The following is a 20,639-nucleotide window of genomic DNA, read 5'->3' as shown; positions in this document are numbered from 1 at the left end:
AGTGTGATGTAAAGTTCCAAACATAGTGTCCTATCCAATAAGATCGAATAATGCTAATTGGGAGATCACGCCGCGATATAGGCATTAGGCATACCCCTATGAACGGAAGTGTAAATTCCGCAAAAGCCACCGAATTTTCAGCGAAAATCTGCCTTAACTGACACAAATAGTCAATGAGGCATGCTGCATGAAGCTTCAGATCCTAGAACTATTAAGAAAAAAACTACTAGGACGATTCTTCTTCTTCATATTCTGAAAATGAAGATCTTCTGGAAAAGATAACCTCAGAACTTCGAGCTGAACTTGAATTCATGTTAGTCTTTGGGTCTTCTCGTGGTGTAGTTGGCAACGCGCCTGTTTAGTGAGTAGGGGTCGTGAGTTCGAGTCTCGCCGAAAAGACGAGTAACTTTTTGGCAAATTCCACTCCAATTTGTCCATTTCTCACTCACGCCAGTATTTGTTAAGTCTAGCTTTTGGAATTTTCATTGTTGATGATAATCCATTTTCGGCGCTGCGGAACGAATAAGAACTTATTCTCGGGAGAAACTCGGATCTGAATTGATCGCACTTCTTTTTTCGCTGTATTTTCCGTGTGAGAGAGTTTTCTATAATCGCGATCATGATCGATAATTTCATATCCTGGTCAAGGTGATGGCGGGCAATCACCCAGAATGAATAGCCTCGACCCTCTGCACCACCATGGGTGCTCAGGATTGAAAGTAAAGTCGAAGATTGCTACGCTATTTGAAGAGTATTCATACATTTGCTTAACATATTATCACAGAGAGCGCCACGATGTTGCGCCACTTATGTTGCCGATTTCAAATGGCCGTTAAATTCCTTACACAGTTTCGGAACTGGACTTGGATGTCTGTTCTCTGTGATATTATGTCAAACTTTCATATGTATGGCAGTAGTGGGAACATCAGGGCACCCGATTCAAACAATTTGGATGTCGAGCTTCGAACTCCTCCTTGTTGTTCAATTTCGTGGATAGAGAACGGGCTCCTCAACCCCATTTATTGGAAGTATTCTGAAAATCGAGGGCTTGATTTTATGTTTCCTAGTGTCAACTTTCTTCTGGAAAGACATTCTCTTCCTCTAGAGCGGGCTAGAAGTGTCTTGCGGGTCCGCACATCCGTTTTTTGGCCATTCACACAGGAGACTGAATGATCACCAACAACAATATAATCTTGATCAAATCGCTCTTCAGATTACTCCAATGCTATAGGCAGGTGCCTTGCAACCAAAGACACTCTATGCTAAAGACACAAAGTCTGATGATTGTTGTTGTTGATGATGATTTCAGCATCATGACGACGATGCTGCCGAGCAATGTCTTTAAAGCGCGTTTGACAGGTCTCCTGTTCGATTGGAATAATATTGATAATAAATTTGGAATTCCGATTGGAACATTTCGTGTCTTTGCATATAGTGTCTTTACTTGCAACAATAGATGGTAGAACAAATAATCATCATCCACCTGGGATATCATCAGCCATTTGAAGGCGCCCTTCAAGATTTCTTCCGGGAATTCCTGCAGGAGTTACACCTGGAAGTACTTTAGAAGTTCCAATCCGAGATTCCTCCAGAAGTTCCATCTGAGATTCCTCCTAAAGTTCCTTCTGGTGCTCCATATGAAATTTCACCAGGAGTTTCACCTGACATTTATTCAGGAATTCCACCTGGGATTCCTGCAGTGGTTTAATAGATATTACTATTTAGAAATATACATATTATTTCCGATATACTATTATCCAGAAATTCTTCCTGAAATTTCTTCTGCAGTACCTAGGCTTCCTCCAGGAGTTCCAGATGAGATTCTTTCAGGAATTTTATTTAGAATTGTATGAGTTCTACCTGCGTTTTCTCCAGAAGTTTCTAGAAGTTTCACCTGGAATTCCTCCATGAGTTCCACTTGGTAGTTCTCTAGGAAATCTTCAGCAGTATAAGCTGAACTCCCTCCAGGATTTTCATCAGAAATTCTTTCGTGAGTTCTCTAGATATTTCTCCAAAAGTTTCACCTACGATTCCTCCAGGGGTTCCATTTAGATTTCTCTACAAGTTTCATTACGCATTTCCCCCAGGATTCATCCTGAGATTCATTCAGGAATTACAGCTTGGATATTATCTGGGTGTCCTCCGGGTTTTTCCGATAAGGATTTCTCTAAGATTTTCCCAGAAGTTTCAACTGGGGTTTATTGGGGAGTTCCACATGGGATATCTCCAGAAGTACCACATAATATCTGCGCTCTGCGGCAGTTTCACCTGAGATTTCTTCTGTAGTAATATCTAGGTTTCCAACTAGAGTTCCGTCGACTACTTCTAGAAGAACTTTCGGAGAAATTCCTGCGAGAATTCTCTTTAGAAGTTTCGGTAAAAATCTCGGAGGAATTGTTTGAAAAAAAAATCAAAGAGAAATACCTGCTCACTAGGGTGGCCCACACTTATATAGAAAACAAAAATTTCGGAAAATGCCAAGTCTTACCTCCTAAATCAGTTGTTTTTGACTCCCAGAAGCCACGTTCAAAATTTGAGCAAAATCGGTTGAGCCTAAGGGGGCGCTCAAAACGCTTGAAGTTTGTATGGGAAAACATGGCCAAATGTATGCAGAAATTTTTAGTTTTCGAATTTTGCCGCTAGGTGGCGCTGTAAGCGTTCAATAATCAAACCCTTTGGTATTATTGTAGGTTACTATATGCAAACAACTTTGTCGAAGACCGCGAAGCTATCCGACGGCTGTGAAAAAGTTATACCCTAGGCAAAGTGAGGCAAAGTATTGAGATTTCATTATTGATATTATTCCTTTACGTGTGTTGGAAAAACAACAATAAAGTTTATCCTCATTTTACCTAGGGTATAACTTTTTTCACAGACGTTGGATCACTTTGCGGTCTTCGACAAAGTTCTTTGGCATATAGTCACCTACAATAATATCGAAGGGGTTTGATTATTGAACGCTTACAGCGCCACCTAGCGGCAAAATTCGAAAACTAAAAATTTCTGCATACATTTGGCCAAGTTTTCCCATACAAACTTCAAGCGTTTTGAGTGCCCCCTTAGGCTCAACCGATTTTGCTCAAATTTTGAACGTAGCTTCTGGGAGTCAAAAACAACTGATTTTGGAGGTAAGACTTGGCATTTTTCGAAATTTTTGTTTTTCATATAAGTGTGGGCCACCATACTGCGCTAACTAAATATTTTTTGGTGAATTTTGCCGAGCTGAAAGTTTCGGCAAAATATTTGCTGAAATTCAACAAATTTTGCTGATTTGTTCAATAAAATCTTCTGATCAACAGCAACGTTTTCAGCAAATTTTACCGAAAGTTCACCGAACAATTTTGCCAAATCCTTCAGTTAGGCAAAATTTTGCTGAAAGCGTCTTGGTGTGCGGAAAGTCGCAGAGAAATTCCTGAAAAAATTTCCGGTGAAACTCCGTCGGGGATTCCCGATGAAGCATTTCGAATAATAAGCAGATGAACTGACGGATACTATTGAAGAATTCTCTGGGAAGAACTTCTGACCAATTTTATGGAAGGATTCATGGCAGAACTTTTGCAGAGGTTTTTGAAAAGATTTTCGAAGGGACTCTTTGTGTAGAATGTTCACAACCAAAGAGACAAACATATTGTGAGAAAATATTCACATTGTTCATCCCTCGTATGATGTTAAGCCAGGCGCACCACGATGGCGTAGTGTACGTTCAGTGAGCCGATCTGGGTTATATTTACCCCAGCATCCTACTAGGGTTGAAGAAACGTAATGCATTTTATCAAGGTTTTGCGGTACACAATCTAAAAAACCACTGTTGTAATTTATTCTAAATGCTTCCGCGCCATTCGGCCGAATGCTATTTGACTGATTGCCATTTGGCCGGAGGGGTCATTTGGCCAAACACTGTTGGGTCGAATGCAATTAGGTTGAAAACTGAATGTTGTATTTAAGTGATCATGTCCCTGTTCTTTATAGGGTATGTGTACCGTTCCTTGGCCTAATATGCCAGCCACCTTGACAATTTTGACCATAACTCGTGAATTAATAGCAGTATAAATGATGTGTTCACTATATCACGCACTCTAGGCAGTGCACGTTTCTGCAATTGGAAGTAAACTAGCGTAAATATACAAGAACTTACTTAATTACGTTGAAAAGATTCGATGCGATGGTATGCAACGTTGGTCTACGGTACAAAAATTGGCCTATTAGTGGATACAACGTTGGCCTATTGCTTTACAAACGCTAGAACCACTTATTTTATATTTTTTTTAATATTTCTGCTGGAGTATTATCACTGTTTGTTCACCAATCTTGCTTTCAAATTACATTTTCGGAGCAGAATTTTCACATAACTATAAATAAATCACTTAAACTAAAGTTCTTTCTTAATTTAGTAACGATAACAGTGCAACCCCATTATTGTGTTATATTTTTACAATCACCGCACACAAAATATTTCTTCCCGTTCGTTCTTTATGGTTCATTCGCAAGCAATGTGGTTGACGTCACTTTTTCGGTGTTGTTGACCTCACTTTATTGATGGGCCAAGATTTGGGTACATAGTGAAAAAAATGTCCTCAATATTCGGCCCACATTTAATTTGTAAAGTAGTTATTTTTTCGCTGAAAACAAATATACTAGATCAAAATAGCGTCTTTGACCGTCGCATAAAATGTTCAGTTATCGAAAAGTCAATTCGAAATGTTCCAGAATCAGGCCATTTATGATCGTGTGTATAGACCACCCACTAAGTCGAAGAATCATGGCGTCTACAAAATCTAAACAAAGTGACATTTTCATTCAATTTTAATGATCCAAAATGCTAAAATTGAAACGAAATGTTACAGTTGTCTGGCGCATAGCTTTTCCGATCTCCAGTTGTGCGTGTTTGTTTGAGTTTTCGGTTAACGTTAAGATAGGCCGAATGAGGGGACTATGCCAACGAAGCATCCCGATACCCTATCAGTATAACTCAAAAGAGCTGCCTAGATTTAAAGAAGGAAGAATCTGTGACAAAATAGGGTTTGGGTACTAGTAGTGGAGAAATTTATTTCTGCGGCTCTTTAGCTATGTTAAGGTAGTGGATTGTTCCAAAGTTGATTTTTTAACAAGTTCCACGTCCCCTCTTTATCTTAAGACCGTCAAACATACAACATTGATAAATTATTCCAGTGAAATACGTATTTGAAAATACGCATCGATGTTGCCTATAATGGACACCACCGGGTCCATTATAGGATTATTTACAAATATCTTGGCGCCTATAGTGGATCATATGATTTCCATGTTAGTTGTCACGCCGCCAACGGTGCCTATAGTGGACACTCCCTGAGTGTGCGTATAGTGGACCCTTTTGAGTGTTTACATTCATTAAATAGTTAAAATAACCGATTGTTACGGCCACTGGGTCATTTGTTTGCCAGGAACTGCTGTGTAGCAATGTAATTGATGTTCCCCCGGTGGAAGTTGCCTGGAAACAGCTGATTTGGGCATTTATGTTTGAGTTTTTCTGAAGGGGGTCCACTATAGGCGTAGGATCCACTAATAGCACACAACCCCTATGTCACATCAACTGTTTTCTTCATGGTATGTAAAACTTGAAAGAATAGCCTATGATTAAATGAAGGAAATATTTTAGATCATCATATTAGTAGCTAGACTGTTACTCAGAGTTTGTCCTCACTTCTGAATTAATTTTATCATGATTTCGCCAAACGGCATTTGGCCAAACGACCCTTTCCGTCAAACGGCGTTCGACCAAACCATATTCGGCTAAATGGACACCATTCTAAATTCCTCCCAAAATAATCCAATAATTTATCTAAACTCCAAATATCGCCGGGGCCCGTGGCGCAAGTAGTTGCCACATAAGCAAATTGTCATGAGTTCGATTCCAATCCCAGCACTTTCGTCAGTTGCTCTTCCCCCTGAGAGCAGCTGACACTGACCCTCTTCTGCCCACGGCTCAAACAGACCCGGATGCTTTGACATCGGCAAACGAGAACTCATAATAGACCCCCAATCGGACTGGAAAAAGCAACAACCAACAGACACACATCAACATTCTCGTGCTCATCATTCTACCATGGACTGGGTAGAAAAGTGACAGCAGCGCAAAGGCAACCAGTTCGATATAGCTAAATTAGAATAGAATACATTTAGGCGCTGTACGAAGTGCACACCGAGAAAAATTTCTACTCAATGACTGAGTTGACCTTACTCAGAAATCGAAAAATCCTTTGTTTTCTTACTCAGTTTCGGCTAAAAGTGGGACAACCCATTGGCAATGGGTTGTCCCACTTTTAACGGAAACTGAGTAAGAAAACAAAGGATTTTTCGATTTCTGAGTAAGACCAACTCAGTCACTGAGTAGAAATTTTTCCCTGTGCAAGTGCAGCTGCCAATTGGAATCGCTCACGCAGTGCCCTAGTGGACAAAAAAGCTGTAAATTATGGTAAGTTGTTGAAGAATAAAAAAACGACCCTCCAAATGAAACTATACGTATAAATAGTTATAAAAATAACAAAAAAAACTGTAGAAAAGTCAAAAGTAAACTATCTACTTTTCAAGACGAATCAACATAATGTTATATATTCATAACATGACTACATTGGCATAGACAGGGCGCCCCTTTAACCCTACATTGGTATAATAGAAGGCAATCATGCGTCTCCATATATCTGGTAACGCTGCAGCGCATGGTGATAGAATTCAAGTACCACATGATACCGTGTTGCAACCGTCAGTGCATGTGTTACAATAGTGGTTCACTATTGTTAAAATTATGTTTATTGTCTAAAAAGAAAGATTGCATTCTAATAGGAAATTAGCATTATTTTCACAATAAAGAATGGCTATAGATATACGCGGCACTTCTAGTGCATCGATAGTTCGTCAACGCAGTGGCAATTTCAACAAAAAAAAATATTTCCGAAATTTTAATGCTAAACAGCTAAACCATGAGCAATGAAATGGAAAGGAGCATGCATCTTTAGTGACGGCTGTTTAAAAAAACGCAAAACACAAGCAACCCAAATTTCTTTCCGCAAGGTTAAACCCCAATCCTAAGATTATAGCTTGTAATACCTGACACCGAATGCCGCCGGAGGGAGCTTCGCAAGCGTCGTAACGGTATCGTCGACAGAAAGAGGGTGTTGCTAGCGGCGGTCGTAGCCGGATTAGAGGAGGTGGTGGCGGTGCCGCTGGTGCTGCTGCTGCTGATTCCGATGCTCTGACTAGTGGAATGGTTGCTGCAGGCGAGGCGCATATGGCGAGTAATCCCTGCCAGCGAGAGCGAAGATCCAGATCCTGCCCCGGGTGGCTTTGTGTGGGCACCGGCCACCATGGGGGCCGGTGGAGGTAGCATGGGAAATAGTTGTGGCAAGTCGTCCACTTCCATCGGCACTGCCGTTACCGTCGATGATGAGGTTATGGCCGTTTGAATGCTGGCAGTCGATGAGCAGCAGGACGACGAGTCGGAACCACTGATCGCGCCAGCAGCGGTAACGAAGCCACCATTATTGGGCGACATCGAACAGGACGAGGACGACGACAGCGACGAGGACGATGGCGGACGCTGCTGGTGGTAGCGATGGAACTTGCCCATTGACGGCGATGGCGATGGGGGCAGCATCATCGATATGACTGCCGCCTGACAAGTGGCGACCGCGGCTGGTTGGTGATTGGTTGATGGAATTGATTTTGTGGTCGGGAACACATAGTGTGACAGTGAGCGAAGGGAAGAGAGAGAAAGAGAGAGACACAGAGATTGTGGTGATCGGTGTTGTTGTGGGAATTTAAATTTTGATTTTTCTTTTCATTAAATTTTGATAGCTATATAATTTGGACAACAAAGTGGCGAAAGAGTTAATTCTAAGCCAAACTTCAAAAAAAGAACAAAAGCCAATTCCAAAGTCCAAAATAGTAAGAGTACAGGTGTGGGCGTGTAGCTTGTGTATGTGGTTGGGAGGTTTTACACCGTGCACCTTTTCGGGTATCTCTGCTTTTTTGAGTGCATTCGGCAAGATTTGTTTTTTCTAGCTAAATGATCTCAAAAAATGAAATAGGGAAGATGAAGATATGAGGTCGAGATGGGCGCGTAACCAAATGGTGATTCTTTGATGAGAATGATGATAAAAACAACGAAACAAGATAATTAAGATGCAACGCTTGATAAAAGCCTCGAGTCGGAGCCTTTTTGGGGCTACTACACTGATGAGCTCATTGAGCTCATCACAGGAATTGACACCACTAAGGCATCCTACACGCTACTCAAACCGTTTGACTAACGCTGACTCAGATCCCAGGTAGGTCAATGTTTTTGCAACCTTTTGACAAACTATTTTGGCAGTTCTTGAACCATCACTCGTCGGTCAATTAAGAACAGACTTGTTAGCATCCCAAAATGGCCGACTTTGGTACCTACTCACGATTTCGACCGCACAAATCCCTTCGCAAACAAAACCAGTGCACCTGGGCTTCTTATTTTAAGCTTATTACAAGTGAGCAAGAACAGAATAATGTAATGCACTATTGTTTGAAGCTTGCTTCTTGAGATTTGTACGTCTGAAGTTTTGATACACTGTTGACGCGGAATCTCAAGACGTTTGCCCTTAATCGCGTAGCGTGCATTTTAACATTGAAATAAATTTTGTTGTGGGCACTAACGATTTCATAGTAAAATTATTGACCGTACCTATGATTCTCAACCGACAACAATTTCCAGTTAATTCCACTAAAACACTGTCAATTGAACTAGCAGTGCAGTTAACATTAACAAAAATAATCCTAATTAAACAGCTGGGCATTGTGTTTTTAATCATACTTGTAACAATGTTTTGTTGTTGAGGCGACTACGCTTTTAGTCAAATTTATTGCAATGCATTGTAACTTCAATCATATTTCTGCCAACTTCACAGATTTTATTGTCGGTTGAGAATCATAGGAACGGTTATTAATTTTACTATTTTATTTCAGAGTATGGTGTTCAATTAAATCTCTGGAAGATTTTTCATCATGTGGTGTACTTGGCTGGAGCAAGATATTTATCTAAATTTCAACAGGAGTTTCACTTAATTACAAACAATCTATGATTTTTTCTATCCTGAAATTCTATTGAAAAAAATTGAGGATTCTTTATCAGAAATGTGTGAGAAACTCCACCTGAGATCACCTTCAACAAATTGGTTTCAAAATACAATAACTCAGTCAATTTTGGACTAATTCGCATGAAAATTTGTACACAGAGCGTCACAGTTAGTACTATCCGTGTACGAAAATTCAAGTCAATATTCTATTCTATTCTAGCGCTTGCACAGCCAGTATTGAAAAGCATCCTGGAAATACCCAAATTTCTTCAGGTATTTTCTTGTCAGCATTAATATTTGCAGCATATCAGCGATATGATACAAATATTAAAATGACCGGGCCCACTACTGTGCAGACTAATTGGGCTTGAGGATAAAAAAATATACGGCAATCAGATTATCCACGTATGAATAGTATGATTAACGTAATGTTTCGAATTTGTTAGAGGAAGAAACGGGGACAACCGTACCAACCGTTTCATTTTAAGGGAATAGATTGTGTACATAGACTCATTGGAAGTGGCGTCGCTAAGAAGGTTAATGCACACTCCTTTCTGGCCTGGTGGTTCTTCTCTTGGGATGGGATAAATGTATTTTGGCCATATATCCTAGCAATAAAGCCCATCAAGTCAATAGGTTCAAAATTAACAAATTATAATTTAACAAACGATCCGTGCAAAAAAAAGAATCAAGTGTTTTCTACGATTTTCACTAAGTTTTTCTTTGGAAAATTAATTGGTATTCATTAGTCTTAATTCTCCATACGAAACATTTTTTTCATGATTTTCACCAAATAAGTTACAACAAAAAATGAAAATTACGGAAAAACAATTCCTATATTCACAGTCTGGCGTCCAACTTGTTACATGCTCCTGAGATTTACCTTTTCAAAGTAACATTATAATCGTTGATGTTTTGGTTCGGCTATTGTAACTTTCTCAAAGGTCGATATATGCTCGAAACTTTTAATATGTTGATTTTTGCATCGATCCATGAGGAAAGTGAAATAGCCGTCGGCAGTTATAAGAATATGGTCAACGCAATCCATTCTTTTTTACCGTGTCTCCAAAAATAAGAATTTGTTAGTAATGTTCTCCCGAACATGTATCACACATTCTACCAAGAATGGTTTAGAGGAATCTTTAGCGAAAAATCATGTCGTTAATGGTCTTAGAATTTACAGCATGATCCTGACCAGCAAATATCTTGGATATTCTCTTCGGCATTGCTCCCAGAGTTTTTCCAGAAATTCAATAAATAATTCTACTGAAAAGTTTCTCCAAACCAGTTTATCAAAAATATAAAAAAACAAACATTTCAAGGCAACTTCTAGAGTTATTCTTCCAAATAATAGCAGAATATACACCACAAATAAGGCGGAGACTGGCGCTTGAGTCTAGCTTTTTAGCACTGTAGTTGGAGGAAATGCCAATGCAGAACCCGTAGCTTCCGGGGGAAGGTAAGCCTAGCTCCCTGGGTTAGTGGGTTGTTGTTAGGCCCGCCGTAAAAAGACAAGCAACGAAAAATTAACAAGAGAAGAATGCAAACCGATACCAATGGCGACGACCACAGCGACGAGAGGGTTTTGTGATTGGAAGCTCGGTACGCGTAGCTGCAGATCTCTCAATTTCATTGGAAGAACCGGCATACTCACCGGTATACTGAAGGACCGCGGGTTTGTAATCGTAGCGCTGCAGAAGGTGTATTGGACCGGAGTTATGGTGCGAACTTTTAGAGGTAATCATACCATCTACCAGCTTTTATTGTGACGGGCGACATAAAGAGGCGCGTGATCGGTTAATGGTCGATCGACGAAAGAATGTGCAGGTTGAGGATCAAGGGCCGATTCTGCAACATCAAGCTACGACGTCAAGATCTTCATAGAAGACCTAAATGCTCAGGTAGGACATGAGGAGGAATTCAGACCTGTGATTGGAAAATTCAGCGCTCACCAGCTAACAAACGAAAATGGCCTACGCCTCATCGATTTCGCCGCCTCCAAGCACATGACCATGCGCAGCACTTTCTTCCAGCACAGCCGTGCTTGTCAAGTGTAACGAGATTACTTCAACAAACGGAATCGCAAATCAATCACGTTCTGATTGATGCCGTCCATCTTCTCCGACATTATAGACGTCAGGACCTATCATGGCGCTAATGTCGACTCTGATCAATACCTGGTGATGGTTAACCTTCATCCAGCCAACGTACATTTTTCACCTTCGGAAACGCACAAAAGTGGTCATAACTTTTTTATTTTTCGATGATGAAATTTTTACAACTTCCCGAAAAACTCTTCAAGTTTAGGATTCCGGGAACATGGGTGCCTGGTCCACATGGTTTCGGAGTTATTCCGGATTGTCTTGGGGTACCAAAATTGGCCACATACTTTGCACAGCATATACCTCAAAATCCCGATGAGGTAGAAGTATAGTGTCTTCGGCAAAGTTCTTCAGCAAGCTCAGAACTATCCGATAGTGCGCAAAGTCTTTGGTTTGGGATTGTTCCGTTAGGTGGCGCCTTGCGTCTTAAAAATTCGAACAAGTATATTCGATACCCTAATGAGCAACAAGCATGCCGTTTTCAGCAAAGTGGTTCATCAGGCTAAGAAATATCCGGTAATGGCGTCTTTGGTTCGAGAATCGTCCGCTAAGTGGCGCCAGGGTGAAAAATATTCAAACTTCTATATCTCAGAATCCTGATAAGATAGAGTGATGCCGTCTTTAACAAAGTTCTTCAGCTAGCTAAAAACTGTCTGACAGTTGGGTCTTTCATTCGCGCTTTTTTTCCCTAAGTGGCACGTTGTGTAAAATATTTAAACACGTACACCTCGATACTCTAATAAGGTAAGAGCATGGCGTTTTCTGCAAAGTTGTTCAGCAGCTTGAGATCTATCCGGCAATGGTGACGCTAGGTGACACCAGCAATCAAAACGTTTAAACATTTTTATCTCAAAAATCTAAAAACGTTCAGCAAATTGTCCCAAAAGTTAAGAGAAAGTAAGATGTATCTGGTGTCCTTGGTTCTGATATTATTCATTCGATAGGTTTCGTCTAGTATAAAAAAATACTTGTATGAACACCCTAATCAACAAGAAGTATTCCGTTTTCAGTATATTTGATCAGCAAGCTAAGAGCTATTTTGCAGGATAGCAGGCGGTCGAGTGCAAGAGGCAATACTTTTACACCGTCTTTAACCCCCTACAGACAAATTTTGTCACTCCAAAATATTGCTTCTTTTGCTCCGTTTTCCTTCTGGGAATGTTTCCGGGAATTTCTACAGGATTTTTTCCGGGAATTTTTCCAAGAATTCCTCCTAGAAGCACACCGAGAATTTCTTCAAGAATTCCTCCGGGAATTCCTCAAGGACTTCGTCTAGGAATTTCTTAAGGAAATCCTGCGAATATCCTCTGTGAAATTCCCGGGGAAAATCTTGGAAACAATTCCGGAGAAATTCCTGGAGAGATTCCCGGAGGAATTCCTGGGAAAAAATCCGGAAGAAGTCCTAGAGAAATTACCGAAGGAATTCCTGGAGGAATCACCGGAGGTATTCCTGTTGGGAGTCCTAGAGGAATTCCTGAAGAAATTCCTGGAGGAAGTCCTAAAGGAATTCCCAGTGGAAATCCTGAAGAAATCTTTGGAGGATTTCCTGAAGAAATTCCTAGTGGAATTTCCGTAGAAATTCTGGGAGGATTTTCTGGAGGAATTCTCGGAGACATTCTCTGAGGAATACCCGGAGGCATTCCCAGAGGAATTCCCGGAGGCATTCCCGGAGGAATTCCTGGAGAAATCCACGGAGGATTTCCTGGAGAAAGTCCTAGAGGAATTCTTAGGTGTTTCTTGAAAAAAAAAACAGAAGTTTTTCTGGAGGAATTTCCGGGGATAATCCTGGAGATATTCCTGGAGAAATTTTTGGAAGAATTCCTGTAGAACATCCCGGAGGAATTTCTGAAATTTCGAAGACACAGGGTATGTTTGATTGACAAATTGAGAGGAAAGTTGTGAAAAACCTACCACTTGTTTTGGCGGGATTCGAACCCATAATTCTTTAAACCAACTAAGCCACAGAGTAAGCAACGATTCTGCGGTCTGCGATTGAAAGACAAACTGCGTTCGAAGCGTCACCCTATCTGGACTCATTTTTCACAATCTTATCTCTCTTTCGGCTTAGATGATTTTCTTCTTCGCAGAATCGTTACTTGGTATGTCGATTAGTTGGTTAAAACGCCGGACTAGCGATAGGGAGTCGTGGGATCGAATCTAATTAACTCAACAAGAATTGTTTTGCGACTGTGGACCTAATATCACGTGATTTATGGTCTGTTTCGGCCTGGGCAGTCTTGGAAAACAGCAAAAACGGATTTGCCTTTTTATCCGACGGTTTCGGTTTTTATTAAACCTTTTTCAGGGATTATAGGCTCGTTTTTTTTTTTTTTGTACTGTTCATGGGTGTAATTGTCCATGTATGTTCGTCATTTATGCAAATGGCGCCTACTTCTGTGCGGTTCGTATCGATATTTGAGCGACTCACTGTACTATTTTTAAGTTTGTACGACCGGTATAAAAACTCGTTCTTGCTTTTTGCTGTGGGTTTTAGTCACTTTTCGCCTACGTTTTTTCGTCGACTTTTTTCCTCAATCTAGGCCGAAACAGACCATAAATCACCTAATTAACTCAAACACTATTTTTTACGAATTTATTTCTCAATATGTGTCTTCTAATTGATAGCTGTGATCAAATAGGCCCTCCTGACCATCTGTAAATGTCCATTCTAACAAAATTCATCTGTAAAATTTGAATTTTGCTAATCTCAACAGCTGCTATGATGCTTCTTCTTATCGTTCTCTAATTCAATAATAATAATAGTAATTTGACTGTTGAAAATGCTTTGCATTCATGTGCATAACAGAAACATCTGCTCGATGAACAAAGTGAGATTTTAATTATGAAAAGAAATCCACGTACTCCGGTGAGACTCGAACTCACGACTCCCAATTCGCTAGACGGGCGCTTCTATTCCTTCAAGCTACGGAGTCACTCGACTATTTCCGTCGCCAGTAGGTGTAGAACTGAACTCGATTCCACAGTCGCACATGGTTTTGCTCCTTTTCACAATCCAAATCTCCTTCGGATAGGATTAGATTATCATCTAACACATACACTGTTGGGCACATGTATGCCAATTTGTTCATCGGGCACATGTTTCTGTTGTGCACATGGATGTGCAAGCATTTTCAACAGTGTAATTTCCACATGGCTTGGTCAGCCAAAGCAAAACCAAGAAATTGACACACGTAATTTGAGTTCTTCCGGAATATCTCAGTTTTGAGAAAATCTTAATCAATCCAATTTTTTAAGCGTGTGGGGTTTAAGATATAGGTATACTAAGAACGAACTCAATATGCTGTTCGAGTTGGACGGGCACAAGGAGCACAAACTGTTACTTTCAGAAGTTCTACTTTAGATACTTATTTAATAACTTCTGTGGAGTTACTCTAAACCATTTAACACCGTAGTTTTTGTAAGATTCCAGGCTGCGCGAGCGGAATATTGATTTCAGATTCACCAAAGAACGAAGGTGGACGGCATTCTCATGCCGTAATCCCTCAAACATGTTGACAATGAACATATCCGAAGATGAGTTAGAATGCAAAACGATAAAAAACATGAGTTTTAGGTAGCAACTTACAGTCGGAATGGGCCAGGTTGAATGGCAATGATGATGATGATGGTGGTGATGAAGCTGACACATTTTTGTTTTCTATTTCGATAACTGTAATGAATGTGTGGGTATTGGCATGGTTGGCAAATTGTTGTTTTCGTATTTATAAATTAATGATAATGATTACAGCAGCGCAGAATTATTGTATTACAAAGCTACACATCAAACTACTTGTCTACACAAGCACCATCAATATACATATATACAGCAATGTTTTAGTTCTACATAAAAATCATGCTACATCTCACGAGAAAATGATCAAACATAAACAAGCATCAATTGCATCGGCATTGGCATCGGCATCACATCATGCATGCACTAGAGAGGTACAGTGAAAAGTTATAACAGAGCTAAGGAGGTGTGGCACTAGAGTTTGCTTGCATTGCATTGCAGTATCGATAGTCGCGTTTTTCCACTTTGGGGTGTTTGTGTGTGGTTTTGCACAGAAACCTCGCCTTCGTATCTTTGTTACAGAATTTGGATGCATAAATTTTAGCAGCGGCAGCAGCTATTGCGGTTTATTTCGAAAGATCCGAAAAAAAAAGTGTAAACGGTTAAATGGCACATTCTCCGTGTCCGTTGATGCAATGCTTTCGTTCAAACTTTTTTTTTTGGTGCGAAACGGAGATTATCTGACACATGACATGTTACAATAAAGTCCCTGGAGAATGTGCCTCTGCTGGAAAGTGCATTAAAAAGCTCGTTTCCCACACCACCCACACGGTGCGGTGGTGTGGCAAATCTAGGCGAAAGAACCTGGAACCCCGGGCAGGAGGAGAACAGGGCAGGGTGGCGGGCGGTTAACATTTGTGGGGGAGAGGGAAGACATGTACGAGGTTGAAACGAAGGGAGGTGGGTTTAGAATTAGACGATGTAGATTTGGATGGAAAGGGATGACGATTATTATGGCATGGTAGATTGTTTGAAGAAAATTATAAATAGGTAACAGCAAGCTCGATTTATGGACATTATGAACAGTGGAGTTGCCATCGATAGGGCGAAAAACAAAATGGGATCAACAGACGAACAAAGATTGATTGAGTTTAAAAGATCGATTGAAGGTTGTTTCGAAGGAATCGTTTTGAAAGACTTTTTCTAATTACATTAATAAATTGTAGGTATCTGAAAACCGGAAAATTTAGCCCACATATTAGTAGATTTTATATACGAATACATAGAATTCCTTTGAAAAATTCATGGAATTATATACCACAATGTACAGAATTTCAGTCAAAAATAAATCTTTGAATTCCATTAATAAATTTTTAATAATCTAACACACAATTTTCAAAATTTTTATCAAAAATTCTCGAAACTAGAGTCTAGGACCAGTTGAGCAGAGGGACCTATTTTGGGCATTTGCTATTATAACTCAACTTCAACTTAAGGCGAAACTGGAAGCATTTTCCCATTTTTTTGGTGTTTGATTTTTTATTAAATAACGAAGCAATATTTTCAAAATCGGTTTTCGTACACATGTAGAGTATGGATCAAGGTATCATCTGTTTTTTTAGGTGAAAAATGTTTTCCATTTTTACAGAAACCATTTTTTTGTGAAATTTTGTTCAAAAATGGTTTCTACAAAAACGAAAAAAACATTTTCCACCACAAAAAATTCAGAAGATACCTTGATCCATATTCTACATGTGCACGAAAACCGATTTTGAAAATATTGCTTCGTTATTCCAATAAAAAATCAAAAACCAAAAAGTGAGGAAATGCTTCCAGTTTTGCCTTAATACCAATCGACATGAATTTTTGTACATGAATAGACACTGTGAGTATCTCATCGTATCCCAAAGTAAATTGGTTCAAAATTGTCTGAGTTATAGCAGTAAGTGCTCAAAATACTCCCTGCCCAAATAGTCCTAGACCATTTAAAAAAAATATTGGAATTTTGGTTGCGATTTTTTTTTTAATTGCAGTAAGGCATTATAACTATTGCAGACTATCAAATTCAACAAAAAAAATCGCAAAGTGTCAGTTAGACAAACTCGAAATTATATCTAAGGATTCTTGTGCCGGGGCCCGTGGCGTAGTGGCTACACGTTTGCTTCATAAGCAGATGGTCATGGGTTCGATCCCAGCCCCGGCACTTTCGTCAGTTGCTCTTTCCCCTTAGAGCAGCTGACACTGACCCTCTTCTGAGCCCATGGCTCAAATGAACCCGGATACTTGGACATCGGCGATCGGCAACCCATAATGGACCCCCAATCGGACTGGAAAACAGGAACAGGAACAGGAACACATCAACATCCTCGTGCTCATAATTGATACGGTAGAAAGTGAAAGCATCGCAACGGGGCCCAGTTCGATATAGTACAATTAAAATAGAATACATTTAGGCGCTGTACAAAGTGTATGTACAGCTTCCAATTGGAATCGCTCACGCAGTGCCCTAGTGGACAATAGAGCTGTAAATTAGGTTAAGTGATTGAAGAATAAAAAAAAGATCTAAGGATTCTCAAAATTTCGGCCAGAATTTTCCAGAGTGTCATTCAACGATTTTTGGAATTCCTTCCAAAAACTGTAGTGATTCTACATAGTAATTATTGAAATTCCAGAAAATCTGCTGAAATTTCGAGTATTTCTGGTGGGACCTTAATTTAGGCCCTAAATTATCGAAATTCTTCTATTCGGTCTCTAAATTAAGGACAAACGTCTTGACATCCCGCTTTAACAGTGCATCAAAACTTCAAACGCACAAATCTCAAGGAGCAAGCTTCACATAACAAATCATTTTATTATTCTGTTCTTGCTTACTTGTAATAAGCTTAAAATAAAAAAGATCAGGAGCGCTGGTTTTGTTTACGAAGAGATTTGTGCCCTCCAAATCGTGAGTAGGTACCAAAGTCGGCCAATGTGGCGGCCATTTTGGGATTCTAACAAGTCTATCCTTAAATAAGGTTTTTTTTAAGTTCTTACCAGAAATACTCCAAATTCTAGCAAGACAAAGGGATGTGTGGTATTGCAATCAAGAATTTTCGAAATTTACGCTAAAAATGCTTGTAATTCAAGCCATTCAAATTGACCATTTTCGAAATTCCAATCAGGAATCATCAAAATTTCAGCAAAGAATTTTCGGGATTCCTACATTAAATACCGATTTCTAAAAAGTTCAGTCAAGATTTTTCGAAATTATAGCCAAGAACTCTCGACAATCTCGTAATTCAGGGTATGGATTCTCGTTTTCTCGAAGTTTTATCAGGAATCCTTGAAGTTCTAGTAATTAATTCTCGGAATTTCTTGGATTTTTAGCCAAAAAATTCTTAGAGTTCTTGCCAATTTTCGAAATTCCAATTAGGAGTTCATTGAATTCCAACCAGGAATTATCGGAATCGCACCCAGAAATTCTAGGAACTCATGTTACAATTTCGAACTAAGAATTTTTGGAATCACAACCAGGAGTTCCAACCGAAAACTGTGAATTTCGCCCAAAAAGTCACACATTTTCATTCAGAAAAGCTCAACCCTCCTAAAATGTAAAGTTTTCTGCACCATGATTGTGTAGTGCACGTTCAGCTTGCCAATCTGGGTCATATTGACCCTAACATCCTACTAGGGTTAATGAAGGAGGAGGTATTTCAGAATTTCCATGACGTAATTTTGATGAATTTTAGTCTTCTGGTGGATTATAAATTCATGCCTTAAGTTTACTTAGTATATTTTTTTCTCAAATTTCCATATCATTAAAAAAATGAAAAGCAGTTTTGCACAGAAAATCAAAGCAATCTAATCGAAAACGTATTCGGTGCACCATCCCGCAATAAACAGTGCAAGAATTTGGGGGCCTAACGATAAAACTGCTTTTGAATTGTTGATGATGACGATGATCTCGAAGATTATTGTGTACAATTAAAAAAAAACTTTAAAAATTCCTTAATTTTGTTGGGAAGTTGATGCAAAATTTTTCCTGACAAACTTTATCCAAGTTCGGCTGGAAAGTCACTTGGCTTTCATTAAAGAATATTTTTAGTAATATTTATGCAATAGAATTGACATCAAATCTTACAGAAACAGTAAATTTCAATATAATATTAAATTAAGAAACACGAGAAATTTCAGAAACCAGAGTCAGATCAGATATTTATTTGCTGAAACTGTTTAGTCGGAAGCTTTACGTAAAACTCAACGAAAATTCAAATCTTCATAAGTTTTGGTGGTCGGGAACCATTTTAAAACTCAGTTTAAAGTTTGTATGGCGGCACTGATAGAGCTATCAAGTAGTTAAATCTCATCGGCTGGAAATTAAAAAAAAAACATTGGGATTTTTAGCCCTAGGGTCATTAATCTTAAGACCCAGTAGTATTGAATTGCATGACTTGGTGAAATTAGGTAATTTTTGAATACCCCTTCTGAAACATTAAAATACTATATACATATCTAGACAACCTATAACTTCGAATCAACACATAATAGTTTTGGCCTAATTTTATTTTTTCCGACCATTGTGCGATACTGTTCTAACATAATTTCGTAACACGTTTATTGCAATCTTTATTATATTTTTTTTTGTAAGACAATAATTACAGAATTTATAATATTTTTTTGTGATGTTTCGAAAAATATTGATAATTTTTGTTATTTTGGTCACTCGAGCCAAGAGATTTATAACAAAACTTTTAACATTTTTTTTCTGAAATATATAACGGAACTTGTTATAATTTTGTTATGATTTTGCATGTTTAGTCTAACAAAATTTGATATAACCTTGATATCATTGTATCTCAACTCAATTTTTTGTTATTTTAACTATTAACAGTACATGTTTTATAACAATCGTTGCTACAAAAATCATTGTAACAAAATAACAGAACCTGTAATAATTTTGTTTTTCTCATCTAGTCGGGAGGTTTTCTGATATTCTTCAGGATTTCACGGAATTGGCTTCTTTATCGGTGTTGGGATAATTCCATATTCTGCATGCCAAACTGAGCCGAAATCCAAATTTTCATCAATTTTGGTGCCCGGGAACCTATTTAAATATCAATTTTAAGTTTGTATGGGAGCGATTTGTCGACCCAAGCAACACACATGTTATATAAAAGTTACGACAGCGCAAGTTTTGGTTGTATAGAAGTTTATTTTACGTTATTTCAACACAATGTTATAATTACGTAAAATGAACTTCTATACAACCAAAACTTGCGCTGTCGTAACTCTATTATAACATGTGTGTTGCTTGGGGAATCACCCCTCGTTGCATTTTATACTTGGCGGAGCTGTCAAACAGTCGCCTAGCTGTCAAAAGGTGATTTCGAAAAATTTCTTTGAAATTGATTTTAAGGTAGGCTCAGTGTACCAGTTATGGCTATAGTACCTCAAATTCGCCATAGTCGATTTTCAACCTTTGAAGATGTAAATCAACAAGACAAAAATCGTAAACAACAGATCACGTTCACAAATGATGTTTGCAATCATTCAAACTTTACAATTTGCTCAAATTATGATAGAAATAAATAATTTTCCTTAACTTTTCGGCTTCCTTGCACCCTATTTCGCCAGAGTGTACCAGTTATGGTAAATCCTATAAGGAATGCATGTAAATAGTGCGAACGCGAAGTGGAACCCAAATTAACAAATGTGTCCATAACTGGTACAGGGTTCCTATCATTGGCACACGCCGTAATCTATCTATATATATAAAAATGAGTTTGAAGTCCCTTTGAGGCAACAAAACTCAAGAACGGCTGAACCGATCAGGATGACTCTTGCATGGTTCGGTTCGTATTCGTAGTGGCTGTGTTTATATGTACAAAAAGTTACGAAAATCAGATAGAAAAGCAACAAAATTGAAAAAGTACTGATTTTCCATGAGCTGGGAAGTTCATCAAC

General features: G+C 38.9%; 1 protein-coding gene across 12 annotated transcripts in view; it reads right to left on the bottom strand.

Moving 5' to 3' along the window:
- The window catches only part of LOC109411294 (insulin receptor substrate 1-B), a 683,096-nt gene that overhangs the window by 35,432 nt on the left and 627,025 nt on the right, over positions 1–20,639 (bottom strand). For 3 of the 12 annotated variants that reach the window (XM_062851145.1, XM_062851146.1, XM_062851150.1), the window contains one exon: positions 7,084–7,668. The exons of the other annotated variants lie outside the window; for them this stretch is intronic. In XM_062851145.1, the coding sequence (XP_062707129.1) occupies positions 7,084–7,668 (585 nt within the window). The remainder of the gene's footprint in view (positions 1–7,083; positions 7,669–20,639) is intronic. 12 annotated transcript variants of the gene reach the window in all.

The sequence above is a fragment of the Aedes albopictus genome, chromosome 2 (genome assembly GCF_035046485.1).
Source record: "Aedes albopictus strain Foshan chromosome 2, AalbF5, whole genome shotgun sequence".
NCBI classification, from domain to species: Eukaryota; Metazoa; Arthropoda; class Insecta; order Diptera; family Culicidae; genus Aedes; species Aedes albopictus.
The sequence above is the reverse complement of the archived record's forward strand: the minus strand, read 5'-3'. Positions and strand labels throughout refer to the sequence as shown.